This window comes from Adiantum capillus-veneris, unplaced genomic scaffold (assembly GCF_014529385.1).
Source record: "Adiantum capillus-veneris isolate H3 unplaced genomic scaffold, ASM1452938v2 Hic_scaffold_298, whole genome shotgun sequence".
Taxonomy (NCBI): Eukaryota; Viridiplantae; Streptophyta; class Polypodiopsida; order Polypodiales; family Pteridaceae; genus Adiantum; species Adiantum capillus-veneris.
Genome location: NW_028221419.1, coordinates 127,265 through 144,394, shown reverse-complemented (window position 1 = coordinate 144,394; position 17,130 = coordinate 127,265). Strand labels below are relative to the sequence as shown.

The 17,130-nt window shown below is 41.6% G+C and overlaps 1 protein-coding gene across 4 annotated transcripts in view; it reads left to right on the top strand.

The window, feature by feature from the left end:
• The window catches only part of LOC147417257 (kinesin-like protein KIN-7E, chloroplastic), a 54,881-nt gene extending 51,812 nt beyond the window's left edge, over positions 1-3,069 (top strand). For 2 of the 4 annotated variants that reach the window (XM_086507757.1, XM_086507758.1), the window contains one exon: positions 2,724-3,065. In XM_086507757.1, coding sequence (XP_086363883.1) covers positions 2,724-2,933 — 210 coding nt within the window. In that variant the 3' untranslated portion in view covers positions 2,934-3,065. Of the gene's footprint in view, positions 1-2,723 lie in introns of all 4 variants that reach the window. The other 2 variants (XM_086507760.1, XM_086507759.1) reach the window with 2 other exon arrangements.
• The last annotated feature ends 14,061 nt before the right edge of the window (positions 3,070-17,130 follow it).

The following is a 17,130-nucleotide window of genomic DNA, read 5'->3' as shown; positions in this document are numbered from 1 at the left end:
GCAAACACGGTATGACCCAAAAGCGTACCTTGAGTGACCAAAAAATGGCATTTGTTAGGATTGAGATTAAGGCGTGCCTCCCAAGCCAAGTGCGCTTCTAAATTCTTCATTGGGGTGGAACATTGACCATCGGAGAATGTGGAGAAGATATGGAAATTTTTAGTGAGCAAGCGACTCCTAGCCTCGCGGGCTAACCATTGGCACTTGCTAGTGGGGGTTGATAACTTCAAATGAGACCTTGGTCTCCTTTTATAAAAGTGACACTGCCGCATTGACCGGGTTCACACTATGTCCGCCCGGACATTGGACACCCATCTCAACAGTATCATAGACTAGATCCTCTCTCCTGTGATGGGGACATAATATTTTGCCCCCCTTGAACTATTGATGTCCTCATCAATGAAGTGAAAATAAGCTTTCAAAGCTCTAACCGATTCCCAAGTAGCTAACTTTTTAGATTGACCGTTCCATTTAATTAAATACTCATCATAAACAAATCTGCCCGAATGATGGGTACGGTGATTTAAAACGGCCTCTGGTTTTTGAGGAACATACTCAGTTTGGATATCTTTTCATACATTTTCCTTGATAGGCAAAACAATGTCAGCTTTACCTAGTGTCTCTTTAGGGCTGCTTACGTGAAACCATAGTTACAAGGGACGAAGGGGACGGAGCCTAGAGACAGGGGACGCCCGGTTCCGGGTCGAGGACGGGTGGGATGGACGGCAAATGGCCTGCCAAGTGGGAACGTAGTCAAAACGTCCCGGGGATGGCAGGGAATGACTGGGAATGGTAGGGAACGGGAGGGGATGGCAGGGGACGACAATCAACTTTTTTTAAAATTTGAAAAACTGTTTCTAGTGGCTAGTTCCTCTCGAACAACCATACGTTTGAACTTTGAAGCACCCCAATGGCTATAAAAGCCACCCTTTGGGTCCTCATTTCTCGATGTTTTATTAGTACATTTGTGTCTATATGATTCATGCTCTTTGGTCTATTTAGTGTAAATTTGTGGTCAAAGTGATGCTCTATGTGTGTGGCATGTGTGTAGGTCAAAAAATGCCAAAAAAACTCTGTTTTTCTTTTTTGTTGTTCCGACCCCCTTCCCCGTTTCTTGACTTTTGCCGTCCCGTCCCCGTTCACGACCCCGACCCGCCGTCCCATGTAGCTATGCGTGAAGCACCGGATGTACACTAACGTCCGAAGGAAGAGCCAATTCATACGCAATTGGGCCAATTTTCTTTGTGATCAAGAATGGACCACAAAATCTAGGTGAAAGCTTATAATGCTTTCTAGTTCTCATAACCTTGGAATCTTTGGGTATCTTTAGATAGACCCATTGTCCCACATCTAGAGTCCTTGGAAGATCTCCTTTGATTAGCATAAGTAGTAACTTGATCACGAGCTGTCCTTATGCTATCCTTAGCCAATTCGTGCATTTCTTGCATATCATATAAGAAATCACGAGCTTGGCGATCTTTGACTTTCTATAAACTAATTGCAATAGGGGACTTAGGTTGGAATCCATACGTCAGATGAATGGGCTAAATCCAGTAGCAGAATGCTTGCTACTATTGTAGGCAAACTATTATTGTGGAAGGTACCTTTCCCAATCAATTGCCTGTTAGAGACATAAGCTCTCAACATATATTCCAACGTCTGATTTATCCATTGTACTCAAGATGATCAGAGGACGACATACTCAACTTCGTTTGAAGGTGAGCAAATACATCTTGCCAAAATCATCAAGGGAACTTGGTATTGCGGTCATTGCTGATATCCTCTGGCAAACCATATAACTTATAAAGCTGATTGACAAATAAAATTGCCAGCTCATGGCTTTTTATTGTCGACTTTGTTGGAATAAATTTTACCATCTTTGTGAGTCTATCAACCACCACCCAAATGGCATTATTTCCGCAATTAGTATTTGGCAAACCAACAATAAAAGCGATATAAATACTTTGCCACTTGGCATCAGGGATTTCCAATGGATGTAGTAGGCTAGCTTACCTAAGGCGCTCTGCGAGTTAAGAAACTATTCTTTTCACTATGGTCGACGCCAAAGTACAAAGCAAAGATTTTGACCGCTTGGAACCTTCTACGGAGGACCCAGGAGGACACACCGCTGACATACAAAGAGAGATTTTGGGATGCTTTTCTCCCCGTGGATTCTTTCAAAAATGTCCCTCTCAAGGAACAAATGGAGCAGGGCTATTGTTGTGACTTACCCTATGACGTACCAAGTTTTTGTCTGAAGCACGGGGTTGATGTATTGGACAGTTTTTAATCAATAGAAGGATCTATTTTGTACAAACTTAAAACATCTACCAGAGAGTTGGTTTACACTTCTTCCTTGAGATGAGGCAGGTCAGACTGGCTGGGAGCACCCCCCCGGGTGGCCAAAACCCTGTGCGGCCGCCGGCCACCTCTGCCTCTATGACTCTTTTCTTACATCAGAATCATGTTTCATTGGTATAGTAATTTGGTGTTTCAAATTTGAAAAAAGATTATGTTGCATTCCAGTTGAACTTATTGCACAGATATCCCTTTGAAGATTAATGATATTTTGGTGTGTCTATAGTTCAGCATTCCTTGAAGCAAAGAAGGTTTAGTGGTAGAAGCTTTGCATGTCTTGGAAGTTCAATTATGGTCGTGCTTTTGGTATTTTGCGGTTCAGGCTGGCATATTTTTGTAAGCTTACTGGTGGCTTTATGTGATAGACAGGGAGCACTGTGGCTGATCAAATGGATCTTTTAAGAGAGCAAGTGAAAGTGCTAGCTGGAGAAGTAACATTCTGTACAAGCTCCCTGAAAAGGCTCTCAAAACAAGCTGCTTTAACCTCAGATGATGATCAGAGCCTGGTGAGAATTCTAAAGAAGGGACTTTTGTGCATGAATATTAGTGCCACTTCCAGAATCATGATCCTCTAGATTTTAAAGAAACGCACTGAAAAGAAAAATTCTGTACACACATGATTAATTGTTAGAACTGCACCAATAAATAATGCTATATTGGAGTTGATTTAAAGGCCTCCATATTTTTCTTCAGAATTTGCTTAGTAAATATTTTCTTCTTTATCATGCAAAATGCTATGGCTTCAAAAATGGAGATGGAAAAGGGCACTCCTCTCTCTCGATTTAATTTCCAGCTGCCAGCAGATTTTAAATTGCAACCTATCTGTCTTTTTCTAGTCATGGTACCTTAATCAAGCTTTGTGAAGATGCCACTGGAGGCCTGAAACGTCAGATAGATTTTGAGAGATTTCTTTTGTGTTTGGTTCTTTTTTGTGTGTAAGGGCACTGCTTAAACCAGTGCCAGTGGTGATTGCAAGAGCATGTCTTCCAAGAGTCTGTGTACGGAGTTCCTCAGCAATCTAAATTTTTTGAAGGGCCCTCTCAATAAAAAAATGCAGAGCTGCAAGGTTATGAATGACAATAATTTTGGGGTTGTGTTTGTTGAAACATCACAGAGAAAGCTTCCTGGAATGTCACCCATCCCAATACTTTCACTAGATATGCAAGCTTATCAAGAACGTTCCCCAAATTGGCTTAGCCAATTTGAGTACGTGGCACCACTTTTTCCCAATCCCTTGATTTCCTGAAATTAAGTTCATTGCCACAAGCTTGGCTAGATAGATATGGTACTACTTGAAGGATGCTATATTTTAGATGCTTTTAGTCATACATACTTGTACGCTACAGGCTGCCAGTGGGCAATAATGGCAGAGATGGTGGGGTAGTGGGGTATGTGTTTCAAGGGGATCTTACTCTTATGGAGGAGGAATAAGAGCAAACAATAGCAGTACATAAGGAGTTTTTCAGTTTCTTGGAACGCAATATTTAGGCCAGGATATGATGATAGTTGAGGAGTTTTCGATGCAGATATGCAAAGGAGAGCCCCATTTGGCAAAGTTGTTAGAGGTTTGACTCCAGTTTCACACACAGAAAATGTTATTTTGAGAGGGTATATCTCATCGCACACAACGATTGGTGGCGATCGGGAGGGATGACACTTTGGACCGGTTATAGCAACATTGACGTAACACCTATTTGATTAAAATTGGAGTTTAGAGAGTTTCAGTTGAGGCCGAAACATTAAGACATGGCAAATTTTTTTAACTAAAGAATTAACTTAGTGCACAAACTATCATAAGGCTTGAACATTCAAAGAGCCACCGTAAATGCCACAAGCCACAATAAGTGTCCTCAATAGCCACGAGTCACTCTCAAGTATGCGTTAAACCTTGGTGTGTGTGTGTGTGTGTGTGTGTGTGTGTGAGAGAGAGAGAGAGAGAGAGAGGAGGAGAGAGAGAGAGAGAGAGGAGAGAGAGAGAGAGAGAGAGAAGAAATGAAATGAAATGTTATTAACGTCTTCAAAAGGCCAAAGTGACCTATGAGACCAGAAAGTTACAATGTGGTGGATCTGATACAAAGTCAGAGTAACAAGATGACAAAAATGAAATGACAAATGTCACAATAAAATACTACGGAATCCTAAACTACTAGGTGTGAACTAAGCAGCTAGCTGGGATAGCTAGATCACAAGAGATCCAGCATCGGTCGCTGGCGGATCTCATCAATCTCCTCCACGGTCAGTAGTCTGACTGGGCGTCGTGCATGTCGAGCCAAAGTGATCCGAATCCTCTGATGCAGCCTCCGCCGATGTGAGAGAGCCGATGTGAGAGAGAGAGAGAGAGAGAGAGAGAGAGAGAGAGAGAGAGAGAGAGAGAGATTTTTAATGTCCACGTGTCGGCCTATGAGACAAATCAAGTATACATGTGTGTATGTCTTCCATCTATCGGAAAAGACAACAATCCAACTCGGTACAAAAAATAAAGAGAGAACCTTGGTGTATGATGGGATCATTGGGGGGGGGGGGGATGGAGCTCTAGTACTAGGGACGTGTGCATGTCTATATGCTCAGGGCAGTACAACCATGCAGATGCATCAAGATAGCTAGCTTCATCCTGTGCTAATAGGGGGGTGTAAAATGTGGTACATGGGAGGACAAGAGCAAGGGTTGCTCCAATGAACGCAGCTGGGTGAGCCATCAACTATACTCGTTTCTTCCTCAGCAGCTCCATGCTCTCTGGTCTGGATCACCTCGATCTATCTATGGTGGAGTCGTAGTAGGGCCCGGCATCTGGGTAACACACAGATGTCGTCTGGCCCTGGCTCATTGCAGCTTGCGCGAGTCACTTCCCTCGGTGGATCTGGGAGTGGAGGAGGTGTGGTCCTGGAAAAAAAATAAGTTGCCGGTGCTGTATGTGGCTAGAATTAGGTCTATGCCTGGTATGCTCTAGGGTAGCGCCCCGATGTCTCTGGTCTTGGGTGAAGTTAAGGGGATGATTATGAGTGGAGGAAGACTTGTATGGCCACAAACTCCATCAATTACTTTACTAAATTGGGTAGCACTCCAACCACTAGATGTAAGAATTTTGTATGTTGTATCTATGATGCAAACACCAACACAAATTTAGAGCTATTCTCACTGCAGAGAAACTCAATGCCTTCCAAATTCTTTTAGTGCCATTCTTTTGTGCAATGATCCACTGCACATATCCCCTAGTGATCTCAGGAATTGGCTCTTTCTCCTTTCCTTTTTGTAGTAGGAGATTTAGCATTTGCATATAGTTCGTGAAGAGAGATTTGTAAATCTCGTTTGTAATGTTATAATGACTTACATTCATCCCATGAAGTAACTGCTATTGCTGATGGATCTATCTCTTTAAATGCCATCAAAATTTGAGGCTCGAAAAGCTTGGTCTGCTTTAAGTTCGTTGCACGTGCAGTGAGGTCGAGCATGCCTGCTTGATGTGGTTGCTTCACTAAGCCGATCTTCTCATCTGTCAGCTCCTGTTGTAGTAGCTTGTCTTCTAAACCATTTAGGCATCTAAAGGTTGTTATTGTTGGTTGTCCCCCACAAGCAGTTGATGTCTGATGCTTCTCCAAGATGTTTATCCACTGATCATAGATTTCATCATTGTACATGACCATGTGTGCTTCTTTGTTGGCAAAGGATTTATGGTTGAACACGATGTTCGCCACATTTACAAAGGCCTTCAAAATAAAGAAAAGAAAATTAACTACCTTGATGATGGTAACCATCGTAATAATCAAACCAATTTCAACCCAGCCTAAGAAATTTTGAAATTTTTAGACTTATGAAAAATCTCTAAAATTTGCCTGTAATTTTGTTGCTTTGTCATCTGCAATTTTTCTAAAGATGATAATGTGAAGCTTCTCTATATAATGGGAGCAATAGAGCCTTGCAATTTCAAAGTGTGGGAACCGATGCTTGGCCACTAACTTTGGCCAAAATTAGTGTGAAATCAAACCTTTCACAAGTGTCCATGGCGGGTTTGCAAAACCACAAGGAGAAAAAGATAGAGATCTTGCATTACAACAGGATTGAGAGCAAGACCAAGTGTTGAGAAAACCTCCTTGGAACAACAGAAACACACAGAGACAAGGAGGGCACGGTTTAGTACAGGTCTCCGGCAGCAAAAGAGGATGTGCAAGAGTAGTTTAGTGTTGTGGTCAACACATTGTTCCTCCTTCTCCGTAGCTCATTGCACCATGCCTTGCATGCATGCAAGAGATCCAAAATTAGATTTGATACCACTTTGAGGACAAGGGCTATGAAGCCCAACTCTCCACCTAGCTATATGCCACTTATAGGCAGCCCCCGAGCTACTTCACACTGTCCCTTGGACTCATATATTCAATCACATATTTCTTCTCTCTTTTGTCGATTTCAACAAGTAGGAAATATGTCTCCCTTTAAATAGACACACATGCACACAATAATGCTCAGAATTGCAACACTCTCTCTGCAACTGACAAGGTGCCAAATGGATATCTTGCTCCTCTTCTCCTTCATGAGTAGGAATCTTCCAAAAGGCAACCTTTAAATCTCATTTTTTGAATAAAGATTTAAAGAAACAACCTTAGATCTATTGGAACTTGACCAATGTCCCCAAAACAATCCCATCCCAGTCCACAATTTTATTCGATTTCAAGGTCACAAATTGAAGGATTCACCCCTTTTTTTAACATGAAAACATGTGATTTTTTTTTTTTTTCCTCCAAGACAAGCTTAAAATCCATCCAAGATTTTACACTTTCAATTGGTTTAAAATGCAGTAAATTGTGATTTTCTATCAATAATGCCCTTGACTAATCTTCTCTTGTTTGTTTCAAGACTTTCCTGCATTGCAAATAAGCTTGCACCTTTCTCACACAAGACTAAGAGTGTCATTTTTATGGCAACATCATGTGCCGGTGATCAAATGGATGCAGATGAACACAACATAGCAGAAGTGCAACACATACACAGAATAAAATGCAAGCAACAACACAAAGACATATAAATAGATATGGCTCCAAAAAAAATGCAATAGCATGACATGACCTTTATGAAGTATGAATTCTGCACGAATGAAAAAATTGGCATCCACAATGCGGCCTTCCTTATCTCTTATTAACCTATTAAGCTAGTGCCAAATTGAGATCGTATGCTTGGACCTAAGCTTCGAACGCACCATGTTGATTGAGCAAAATTTAGAAATTTGAAGACAACATGATCACAATTAAAAATGAGTCCAATTCTAGTAAAAAGCAAAATCACTCCCACCTTTGTGTTATTTGCTGTTAAGGGTCTTGGGGGCCCCAAAACTCAAGGAAGAAGAGTTACATAGTAATAGTTCCATGAACGCACTCAAAATTGCCTTATAATTTAAAAACACATCCAAAATATTCATCAAAGTGCAATTTTAACTAGTAAATTAGCACAAATATTTTTTCATAATGGACCATAGCTTCCAATACATAGGCTTTCCAACTATAAGAGAGTTACCCGTAGCACTTTAAAGGTTATGTTATGTTTTAGGGTGGTCTAATGTCAACTTTTATAACAATTGGCTAATAAAAGCACACAATTTTTTAAAAACATTATTTTTTTGCTCATTTTAAGTTTACAAATGCTATTCAAACCAAACTAGAAAGACCAAAGAAAAAAATCAACTTTTTTTAAGATCATAAGCTAGCTTTGTGGATATAAACCACTTTAGAAGTTACTTGGTATGTCAAGAAACATTTATAGAAAGTTGCTCACTTAAGAGGACACAAAAGTGTCGAGGGACATAAAAGTGTCATGTTACCAATCTAGTGTTAAACATAGCTCAATTAGGTGCCAAGGGTCATATGATAAGAGTCTCTAACAATTACTCCTTAGTATTGGAGAATAAAATATTCAACTCTCATGCTATTGTTCATCCATACAAATAAAGGTTCTATGTTTGAAAAATAAGTGAGCGATTCTTACCTCCTGATAAAGAAAAACGAGAAAGAAAAGGGAGAGGAGAGGAGGGTAGGGGAGAGAAAACAAAGATAAAAGCATTAAACGTGTTTCACTGGATTAAGCTCATAGTAGTGCTCATCTTTCACAAGAGGTGGAGGTTTTTATAAATGGAGGGCAGAGGGCTACAAACCCAAGAATGGGAGAACTAAGAGGAGGAAAGAGGGGTATCTAGGTACAATGAGTTAAATAGAGCCAATTTTTTTGTGTGACAATGAAAACTTTGAGGGAGTAACATAAAGATAAGAGAGGCTAAAAAGAAGGGAAAAGTCACATAGCGCAAATATTTTTTCGTTTATTTTTGGTTTTTTGGTGGGGGGGAGGGGGGTGAGAAAAAGAAATGGCCCAGTTACAAAAATTTATGGTGATTCAACATTTGGCTAGAGAAATTAAAAAAGCTATCTTTAACAAAAAGGAAACAAGTGGTGGTAGTGGGGGCGCTTTACAAGGTTAAGAAGGGGTAAAAAATTAGGATGCCATAAGTTTTTTTATGCTAGGTGCATTGAGCCAGCAAATAAGAGGCTTTGGGAGGTGGGAGAATTGTGGTTTGTTGCTAAGGTAAAGAGTGAAAGATTTATTAATGGCGAGAGAGAGATTGAGGTTACGTGCATAGGGTGAGAAGGGTATTTTGACCACCATGGGGGAGGGTTTGGATTTGGGCTCGTTGATCATGAAAGAATCTCTTTCATTGTAGGAGATGAAGGTAAAACAAGCTTGAAGGAGAGCTTAAGGGTAACCTCTTGCTCTGAGTCTTTGAAAAAATTTGGAGCAAATGTTAAGAAAGCCCTCTAGAAAGCTTTCTCTAATATATACCTTTTAGGAAAAGAGGAACCAGGAAGCAAGTAGCAGTTAGAGAAGTATCCCAAACAGAGTTAAGATGTGATGAGAGAGAGAAGAAAATATTTTTGAGGTTAGGTGAGGGAGATGGAGGGTACCAAGAGGAGTTGGTGAGAGAGAAAGGAGAGGGAACTTCTTTAAGAAAGAGTTTGAGTTGGTAGCTTCTTTCTAAATTAGAGAAGGAGTGTAGAAGGGAGAAGAGGGGAGGAGGGGAAGGGGGTGGAATGTATTTAAGCCCTAGGCCCAACAGTTTGCGAGATTATAGCAAGCAAGGTTTGTAACTTTGTCTCTAAAGCATATAAAATCATTATCCTGAGCCGTGTTTCACATAAGCTAGCTTGCATGTAAGGTGTAGAGTGCGCAAATGTGGTGCACGAAGTGTGCGTGCGAGAGAGGTGAGTACAAGCGTGAGAGGGCGAGGTGCAAGGGAGACAATATGTGGTGGAGCTCTCAGGGGCTATACCCTCTAGCCCCTTATTCTCTATATGTATATGTTCTCAGTGGTCAGTGTCAGTGGGTGGCTGGGCACTGGGCGCCTAGCCCGGGGTGAGACACATCGCCTTTACCCCAACATACTCCCACTTAAAGGCGTCTGTGCCAATTAGTGGACCCTACTAGCTATCTACTAGTATATACAAGATGATAGGTGAGAGACTCTCTCAACCCACTCCCATTGGCTCACTCACTCGATCTACATGCAGTTGCATCGGCTTTGGTGGTAGGCGAGTGTGCGTACCCACGCTAGAGCCCGCATGTAAATCCCACAGACAACTCTGTATGGTCTACAAAGCTCCACAAAGCGTCATGCTAGCATTAGTCATCTCTAGACTGGCAATCCCTACTACAGATGCTCCCATTGCAGCTGCTAAGTTGGACCTCGACACTAATAGGTGGTACATGAGACACCCGAACGCTGATGACATTTGTGCAATCCTAGCTCTATCGGCTTATTCAACGCTATATGCATACACTGCATCATCAGGAACACTCATCACGTATGGGTGTGTCTCGTCTGACATTGGAACATGCATGTCCCTGTCGTCAATAGGTGGTACCCTGTGTCCTAGCAAATCATCATCAACATCTAGCATAAGCCTATCAAAAAACTCTATATCTGTCATCTCTACATATGCCTCTAGGGAGGAGACTGGCTCTACCTCTCTCTGCATAACATGAAATAACTCTTGTTGTGACTCACTGGAGCAAACCCGCTCCACCTCTGCTGCTGTAGAGTCTACTGACATGTCCTGCACAGCTAAACGCTCTATCTCTAGAGCATAGTGGATCTCACTCATGAATGAGACTCGCCTAGTCTCTCGCTCATCACACGTCAATGTAGTAACTGAGACTCTACCATCTCGTACAATAGAAACATGCAATGGGTAAACCACAGAAGACCTAGCTCCTCGAGCAATGACTAGGCAACCCAACTGCAACTGGAATGACCTCTCTCGAAGCAGTACCTGACAGCCACGCTATCTCAAACATGTCATTGTTGAGATCAAACTCTATGAAATCCTAGGAAGATAGCGCACATATGTAAGTGTATAAGATGCACCACTGCGTAGTAATAGACATATATCTCCTGCACCCTCTATGTCATATGCGGAACCATCAGCCAAATGAACATGGCCATAACTCCCACTAGCAAATGTGTTGAACCAATCACGGCATGGTGTGACATGAAATGCTGCAGACTCATCTAGCAGCAATCAAGAGCAAGTGTCATCTCTGTCAAACATGTATCGTGGGTCGAGACTAGATGTAAATGTGACATCACTATCACTGGCATATGTAGCCGTCCCTCTAGTCTGTGTCGTAACTGTCTGTGCATCACGCATCTGTCTCCAATGCTATCTCATGCATCTAAAACAAAAACGCCTAATGTGCCCTGTATGACCATAATACCAAAATCGCATATGTCGGGAAGATCGAGACCTCTGTCTCTCATGAGCCATCACTGTAGACTCAACTGTGTCACACATCATGTCAATGCATAAGCTTCAAAAGTGGGAGATCACTCGACCACCACTCTAATCAAGCATAAACCAACCAATAGCTCAATAGTGAACACCTGTAACCTACATGTTGAAGTCTCACACTCAGAATATGCGTCGATGTGAGAACATGAGGCAAAATCAAAGAAAACCTGTAACCACTACGAGCATACCATACGAGAACACGAAAGTGTGTCCAAAACTGACAAGATCCTGTCAAAGTGAGAGTAGAACTCGATCACTGTCAAAATAATGGCGAGAACCTGGAGAAAATCCGACAGAGTTTCCCCTATAAACTAAGCAAAATCTCAAGTCAAATCTCAGCCATAAATGGCAACACAAAAGTAAACCAACTCAAGTGAAACCAAGAGAGACTATATGCATAATCAGACTGCAAGTCTGTCACTGCATGGCTGTCGAAAATCAAGTCAATTGACCAAAACGCTCTTTATACACGATAGAGGCAAGACAACATATCTGTGATAAGAAAGCGTATAAACCTATCAACAAGTGATCCACATAAGGCATACATAGGCCAAAACCATGGCAAAGGGCTCAACTTTTGAACGAGTGGATCCTGGACAATCTGTACCTGTACGCGTAACCTGTATACCTGTGAATCTTTCAAAACTGAGCTATACTAAGCTCACATGCACCAACCCGTGCAATATCCTCTAGAATGTGCATCAGCCAAAACTGCAATCCGCATGTGCATACATCACCTACCAAACATATGGCAATTGAGCTCACTCCTGCATGATAGCTCTCTGGACAAAGTGCCCAACACCTATATGCACGTGAATCTGTCACCTGTGAGCTCTAACTAGCTCAAACTGTATCCGCACATGCCATACATAGCAAAGCCTCTCTGAATCTTTGAACACACAATCATTCATGTGCACAATAGTTATGCCACATAATCCGCATGATGGGGCAAAACCTGTGAGCAAAATAGATCCAGATTCTGCTCAAAGCATAGAGCACTTGGCTGCCAAGAAATCACCTAAAGAGTAAACCACCTGCACTCTACTTTGGTGACACGGCTCGAGTCTCACCAAATCAGCCCCACACTTTCATATATGCATTCATTCACTCTAAATGGGCTGAAGATTCAGATCTTCAAACGTTTCCATCACCTTGATCTGAAGCCCTGATTTAAACTTCGAAACACGTACCTGTGAAAAATCCGAAATACACATAGCTGCTGCAGAAAATTATGTGATCAGAATTAGGTCAAATGGACATTTCCATTGCGTCTAGAACGTGCCAAAATGTCAAAAAAGTGTCCTAGGTTGCGCAGATCTGAGTCCGTATGAGGGATTTATGCCAAAAAAGTGATTTTCGGGCCCAAAAATGCACCTCTGCGAATTTGTTTCTACAAACCTGTCTGCTGTGTGGTGTGTATGGGCTGATCTGTGGACACAAGGAGCTCAAAATACACTCCTCCTACAAGCCTCTGCAAACTGGGTCGCAAGCTCTTCCATCTGTGCTCCGATTTATGACCTCCCCGCCATGGTCAAGCTCCTGTAAAGCTTTAGCTATTGCATATGTGTGCTCTCCCTCTCCGTGCCTATGCTCTGATACCAGTTGTAGAGTGCGCGAAGCGTGCGTGTGAGAGAGGTGAGTGAAAGTGTGAGAGAGCGAGGTGCAAGGGAGACAACATGTGGTGGAGCTCTCAGAGGCTATACCCTCTAGCCCCTTATTCTCTATATGTACATAAAAATAAGATGAGGGTTAGTGTGAGTGGTCAGTGTCAGTGGACGGCCAGGCACTGGGCACCTAGCCCGGGGTGAGGCACATCACCTTTACCGTAACATAAGGGGGGGTCGATGATCCAATAAAACAAAGGTTTATTATTGTGTACATTATCAAGACAATAAAGTGACAAGTGGGCCAAACTCTCTCTCTCTCTCTCTCTCTCTACAAATAATCCTTGTGGCATAAGAAAAAAGATACCCTCAAACTCCAACTCTAGTGATTTTGGCAAAGTTGGAAAAGCCCCTATTTGACCTCCACCTTCAAAGATTACCTAAGCATTCATGCTTAACTCCTTATAATAGGAAATGAATATTTTTCTGATGCTTGGTAGAGGTTAACCCTAGCATGTGTGAAACCACCCTTAATGTTTTGGGTTACCTTGTGATGAAACTGGGTTCCATTTAGGAAGCCCACATTTGGGACCTTTTGTGCACTTAACTTAAAAAAAAAAAAAAAACTCACAATTGTGAGTGATTGTATTAGAATGTCGTAGAGAAAATTATAACCTTCAACCTCAAGCTCCTGTCGAGCCTTGAGGTTTCGAAATTACATCAGATTCAAGTTGATAAGCTATTATCGAGAACTCATCTGAATGGCCCGGGTTGCCCTAAGCCAGTCATCTGAGTTCTGACGTTTACCTATCACATATATAAGCTCCTCACTTTCTTGTATAATCACTGAGAAACTAGCCACAGAAAGGTCATTATCAAAGACGCGGCAATTCCTAGCCTTCCAAATATTATGGAAGAAGCAAAATCTTACAATTTGAGTACAAACAAGAAGGGAGGGACTTTGAAATTGTTTCCCCCCCTAGACACAAATCATTCTTGAAGAAGCCTATCTTCCATGTTTTTGGTATCCATTTGCACACCTTCCCCACCATGCCTCTGATTGCTGGACAAACGAGAACAGACGTGTGAGATCTTTGCTAGTCCCTTGGCACCCTGAGCACCTATCGGATTCAATGCCCTGTGCCTGAATCTTGATGCCCGTCAGCAAGGCCCCCCATAGCACCTTCCATAGAAACACCTTCATATACTTTAACCTTTAAAACTTAGCCCACGCGTATATAATCTTAGCCCATAACAGTAGAAAAGCAACAAATTTTCACACTTGAATATGTAGTCCAATCCTCCACAAGTTCCCCTCTTCTTCTTGCTCGCCGGCCTTGCCTACAATTGGGGTTTTCATAGGGAAGTTACAAGAACTTAAAGGTTTTTTGAGGGTCAGATATGGGTGAAAGTATAACTGGGTGGTACACTTTTATGGGTTGATTACTAGTTTTGAATAGCTGCACTATTAGACGTGGCGCGCGGTAAATTTTTTACAAATTAATTCTAAATTTGGCACCAAACAGCTTTTTAGATTCTCCTCTTCAAGAGCTATCCAATGATATATCGCACTCCTTGGGTTCTTCTATCTTTGTCAAACATATTACAGCTATTAGTTTGCCAAATAGTGATGTCCCGGACACAGCTTTGGTGTCCACTCAGTCATGCTTTCACCCATATGTAGTTTTAGGATTGGCTACAGGCAAGATTTGCAAAGGAAGCAACGAGAAAGGGCACATTTTCTTGCGTAAGTTTTTGGCAAGCGAGCTTGAAGAAACGGGAAGAAGAAGTTATTTTTGTGGTGTGCTCTAAAAGAGCACGTGTGAAGCAAGGGTAAAGGGGCACACATCGAGTAAGGGACGGGAAGCAGAAGAAGAAGCTTCTGGGTTTTTTTTTCTCTCTTGACCAAGAAGAAGATGAAGAATATCAACAATCGACGATTTCCATCACCTTGTTCCTCTTCTCTAGTGTATGCCACCTATTGCAAGTTGCATAGAGGGTGAAAATTTTCAAAAAATTTAGATTAGGGTCACGTACGCTACCAATTAAACGTTTGACTGCCACCGTACTCCAGGCCCCAAATTAACTTTGGTGTTTACCGCTTGAATGGAACATACATAGGGTCTCGTTTGTGGAAATTTCTTGTGTCTAGTTTCTAATCTCGATTAGCAATGTAGTTATTGGTTTCAATTTGCACTCTCTCTAGCCTCTCTTGTGTTTTGATTTGTCCCAATCACTTTCTCACAACTTTAAGCCCAATACTTTCCCCCTAATTGCTTAGTTCTTGACAGTGTGTCGTTTGCGCCAATAGTAATGGCACTTGTAAGTTTTTATGAATAAATAACCATGTGATATGGTGTAGTGGAGAGATCGATCAATAGGTTGGCTTGGACCACTAGTATTTACCCTATGTCAGCCATACAGATAAAATTTTCACAATGGGATGATTACAAGGATCAAGGGATTGTAAAAGTCGCATGTGCAAGCTTGTGTGTAAGGGGGGGATCGATGATCAATGATGGGAAACTTGAAAAGAAGATTTGGGGGCGAGGGTCATTTAAACATGCCCGCTCACAATTTTTGAGAAAAGCTTACTAAGGCGAGAGTATGTGACCACAGTTCTGAGAAAAGCTTATTGAGGCACGGAATCCTGGCAAAGACTGTGCAAGATTAAAGAGGAAAAGGGCATGTGCACGGTAGGTGGTGCGAAGGAGATGAGCTAAGATTGGCTCTTCTTTAATGAACAAAGGATACACAATAGGCAGCCACAGAACACAAAGGATACACAATAGGCAGCCAAACTCATTGGGTGAGTTGGTTAGCTTGGCAAGAGTAGTATCAATGCGTGTGAATTCAAGAGTAGTACCAATGAGTTGGTTAGCTTCACAAGAGTAGTACCAATGCTTGTTAATAGGCATTCACAAGTGTGGGTTGTAGAACAAAATGGAATCGACAAAGATTCTGTCCAATAAAATTTGAAAAAGAGCCAAAATAGGGGAGCCCTAAACCAATGACAATTTCTACCCTACTTGGCCCGTCCTACACTCTGTGGCATCATCCTGTGCCACCGCCACCGTCTTGCTTGCCGTGTTGACCTTGCTATTGGCTTTCACATTCGCCAGCATAGCCGCCTCTCCGCCTCCGTGCACGCTCGCTCTCGATCCAGGTAACTACTTTCGATCTGCTTTCGGGTGCATGCAAATTACATTCAATCACAAGGTTGTCTTGCTTTAATTTTGGCCACGAGAAAGGTTTGCAATGAGCCTAAAGTCTAGTTTTTAGAGGACCTGAGAAAGAGTATCATTCCTTTTCCTAAAACAATGCTCTGAGAGCTTGGACTGAAATGGCATTTTTTTGTCGTGCAGCCTTGTTTTGTCTTGTTATTCCTCGTTCGTCATTTGCTTTTGGATATCGATCTTATCCACCTCTCAATGATGTTTTGGCATAACATAATCATTAAAGAAAACATAAATACAATCAATCATAATTCCACAACCACATAAAAAAAATTCATATCTTGGAGTAATTGTGAGTATGTGTGAAAAGTGATGTGAAAAAACACCTTTTCACTCAAAAGAATACTTCCCCTGACACAATAACATTCTAGAGCTAGAACAAGGTGAAGGTTCACATTGGCAATCTACAAGAATAAGATGAAAGGAAAGTCAACTTATCTAAGGCCCCTTAAAAACGGCAGTCTTTAAAGACATCTATAGAGGATGCTTAATATGCTTATAGAGCCAAAAATCATCTCTTTTGTCCATCTAATAAAGGAGATACATCGGCTCTTAGTGAAGGTGCTAGTTCAGTCTTTGCTCTTTCTACCCCGTGTTCGAAGTTGTGAGGCAGGCCAATTAGGGTTTTCCTCTTCAAATTAGCTATTTTGTTTGTATAATGAAGTGTCTAAGCTTTCGTGATGGACTCAATGAAGAATTGAAGTGAAAACTTAGGGTTTTTAACTTGGCGAACAAGCATTGTATATGTGCAATTGGGAGCGAGGCTACACAAATTATCACACATATAAGAGTTTTGAGCTGATCTTGGTTCTTTTTTAGAATGAGGCTTTCATGGCTGGAGTTTTGTTCTTTTCAAATGTGTTTTTAGCTTCGAAGGTTCTACAATTTAATTGATTTTTCTCTGAACTTTCACAATCAGAGGCCTAACGCTTTCCTAGCTGCACTAGGTACTTCTTGACATAGTTTTTGGTGAGCCCGATGCAAAGTAGGCAAGGGTGAGGGTTTAAAATCTTTATTAAATGTCTCAATATAAACTTTAAAAGCTATGGAGCAACAAGAGCAATAGGGGATGTGGTTCTATCTGATCACAATGCAAATGTTTCACGCTTT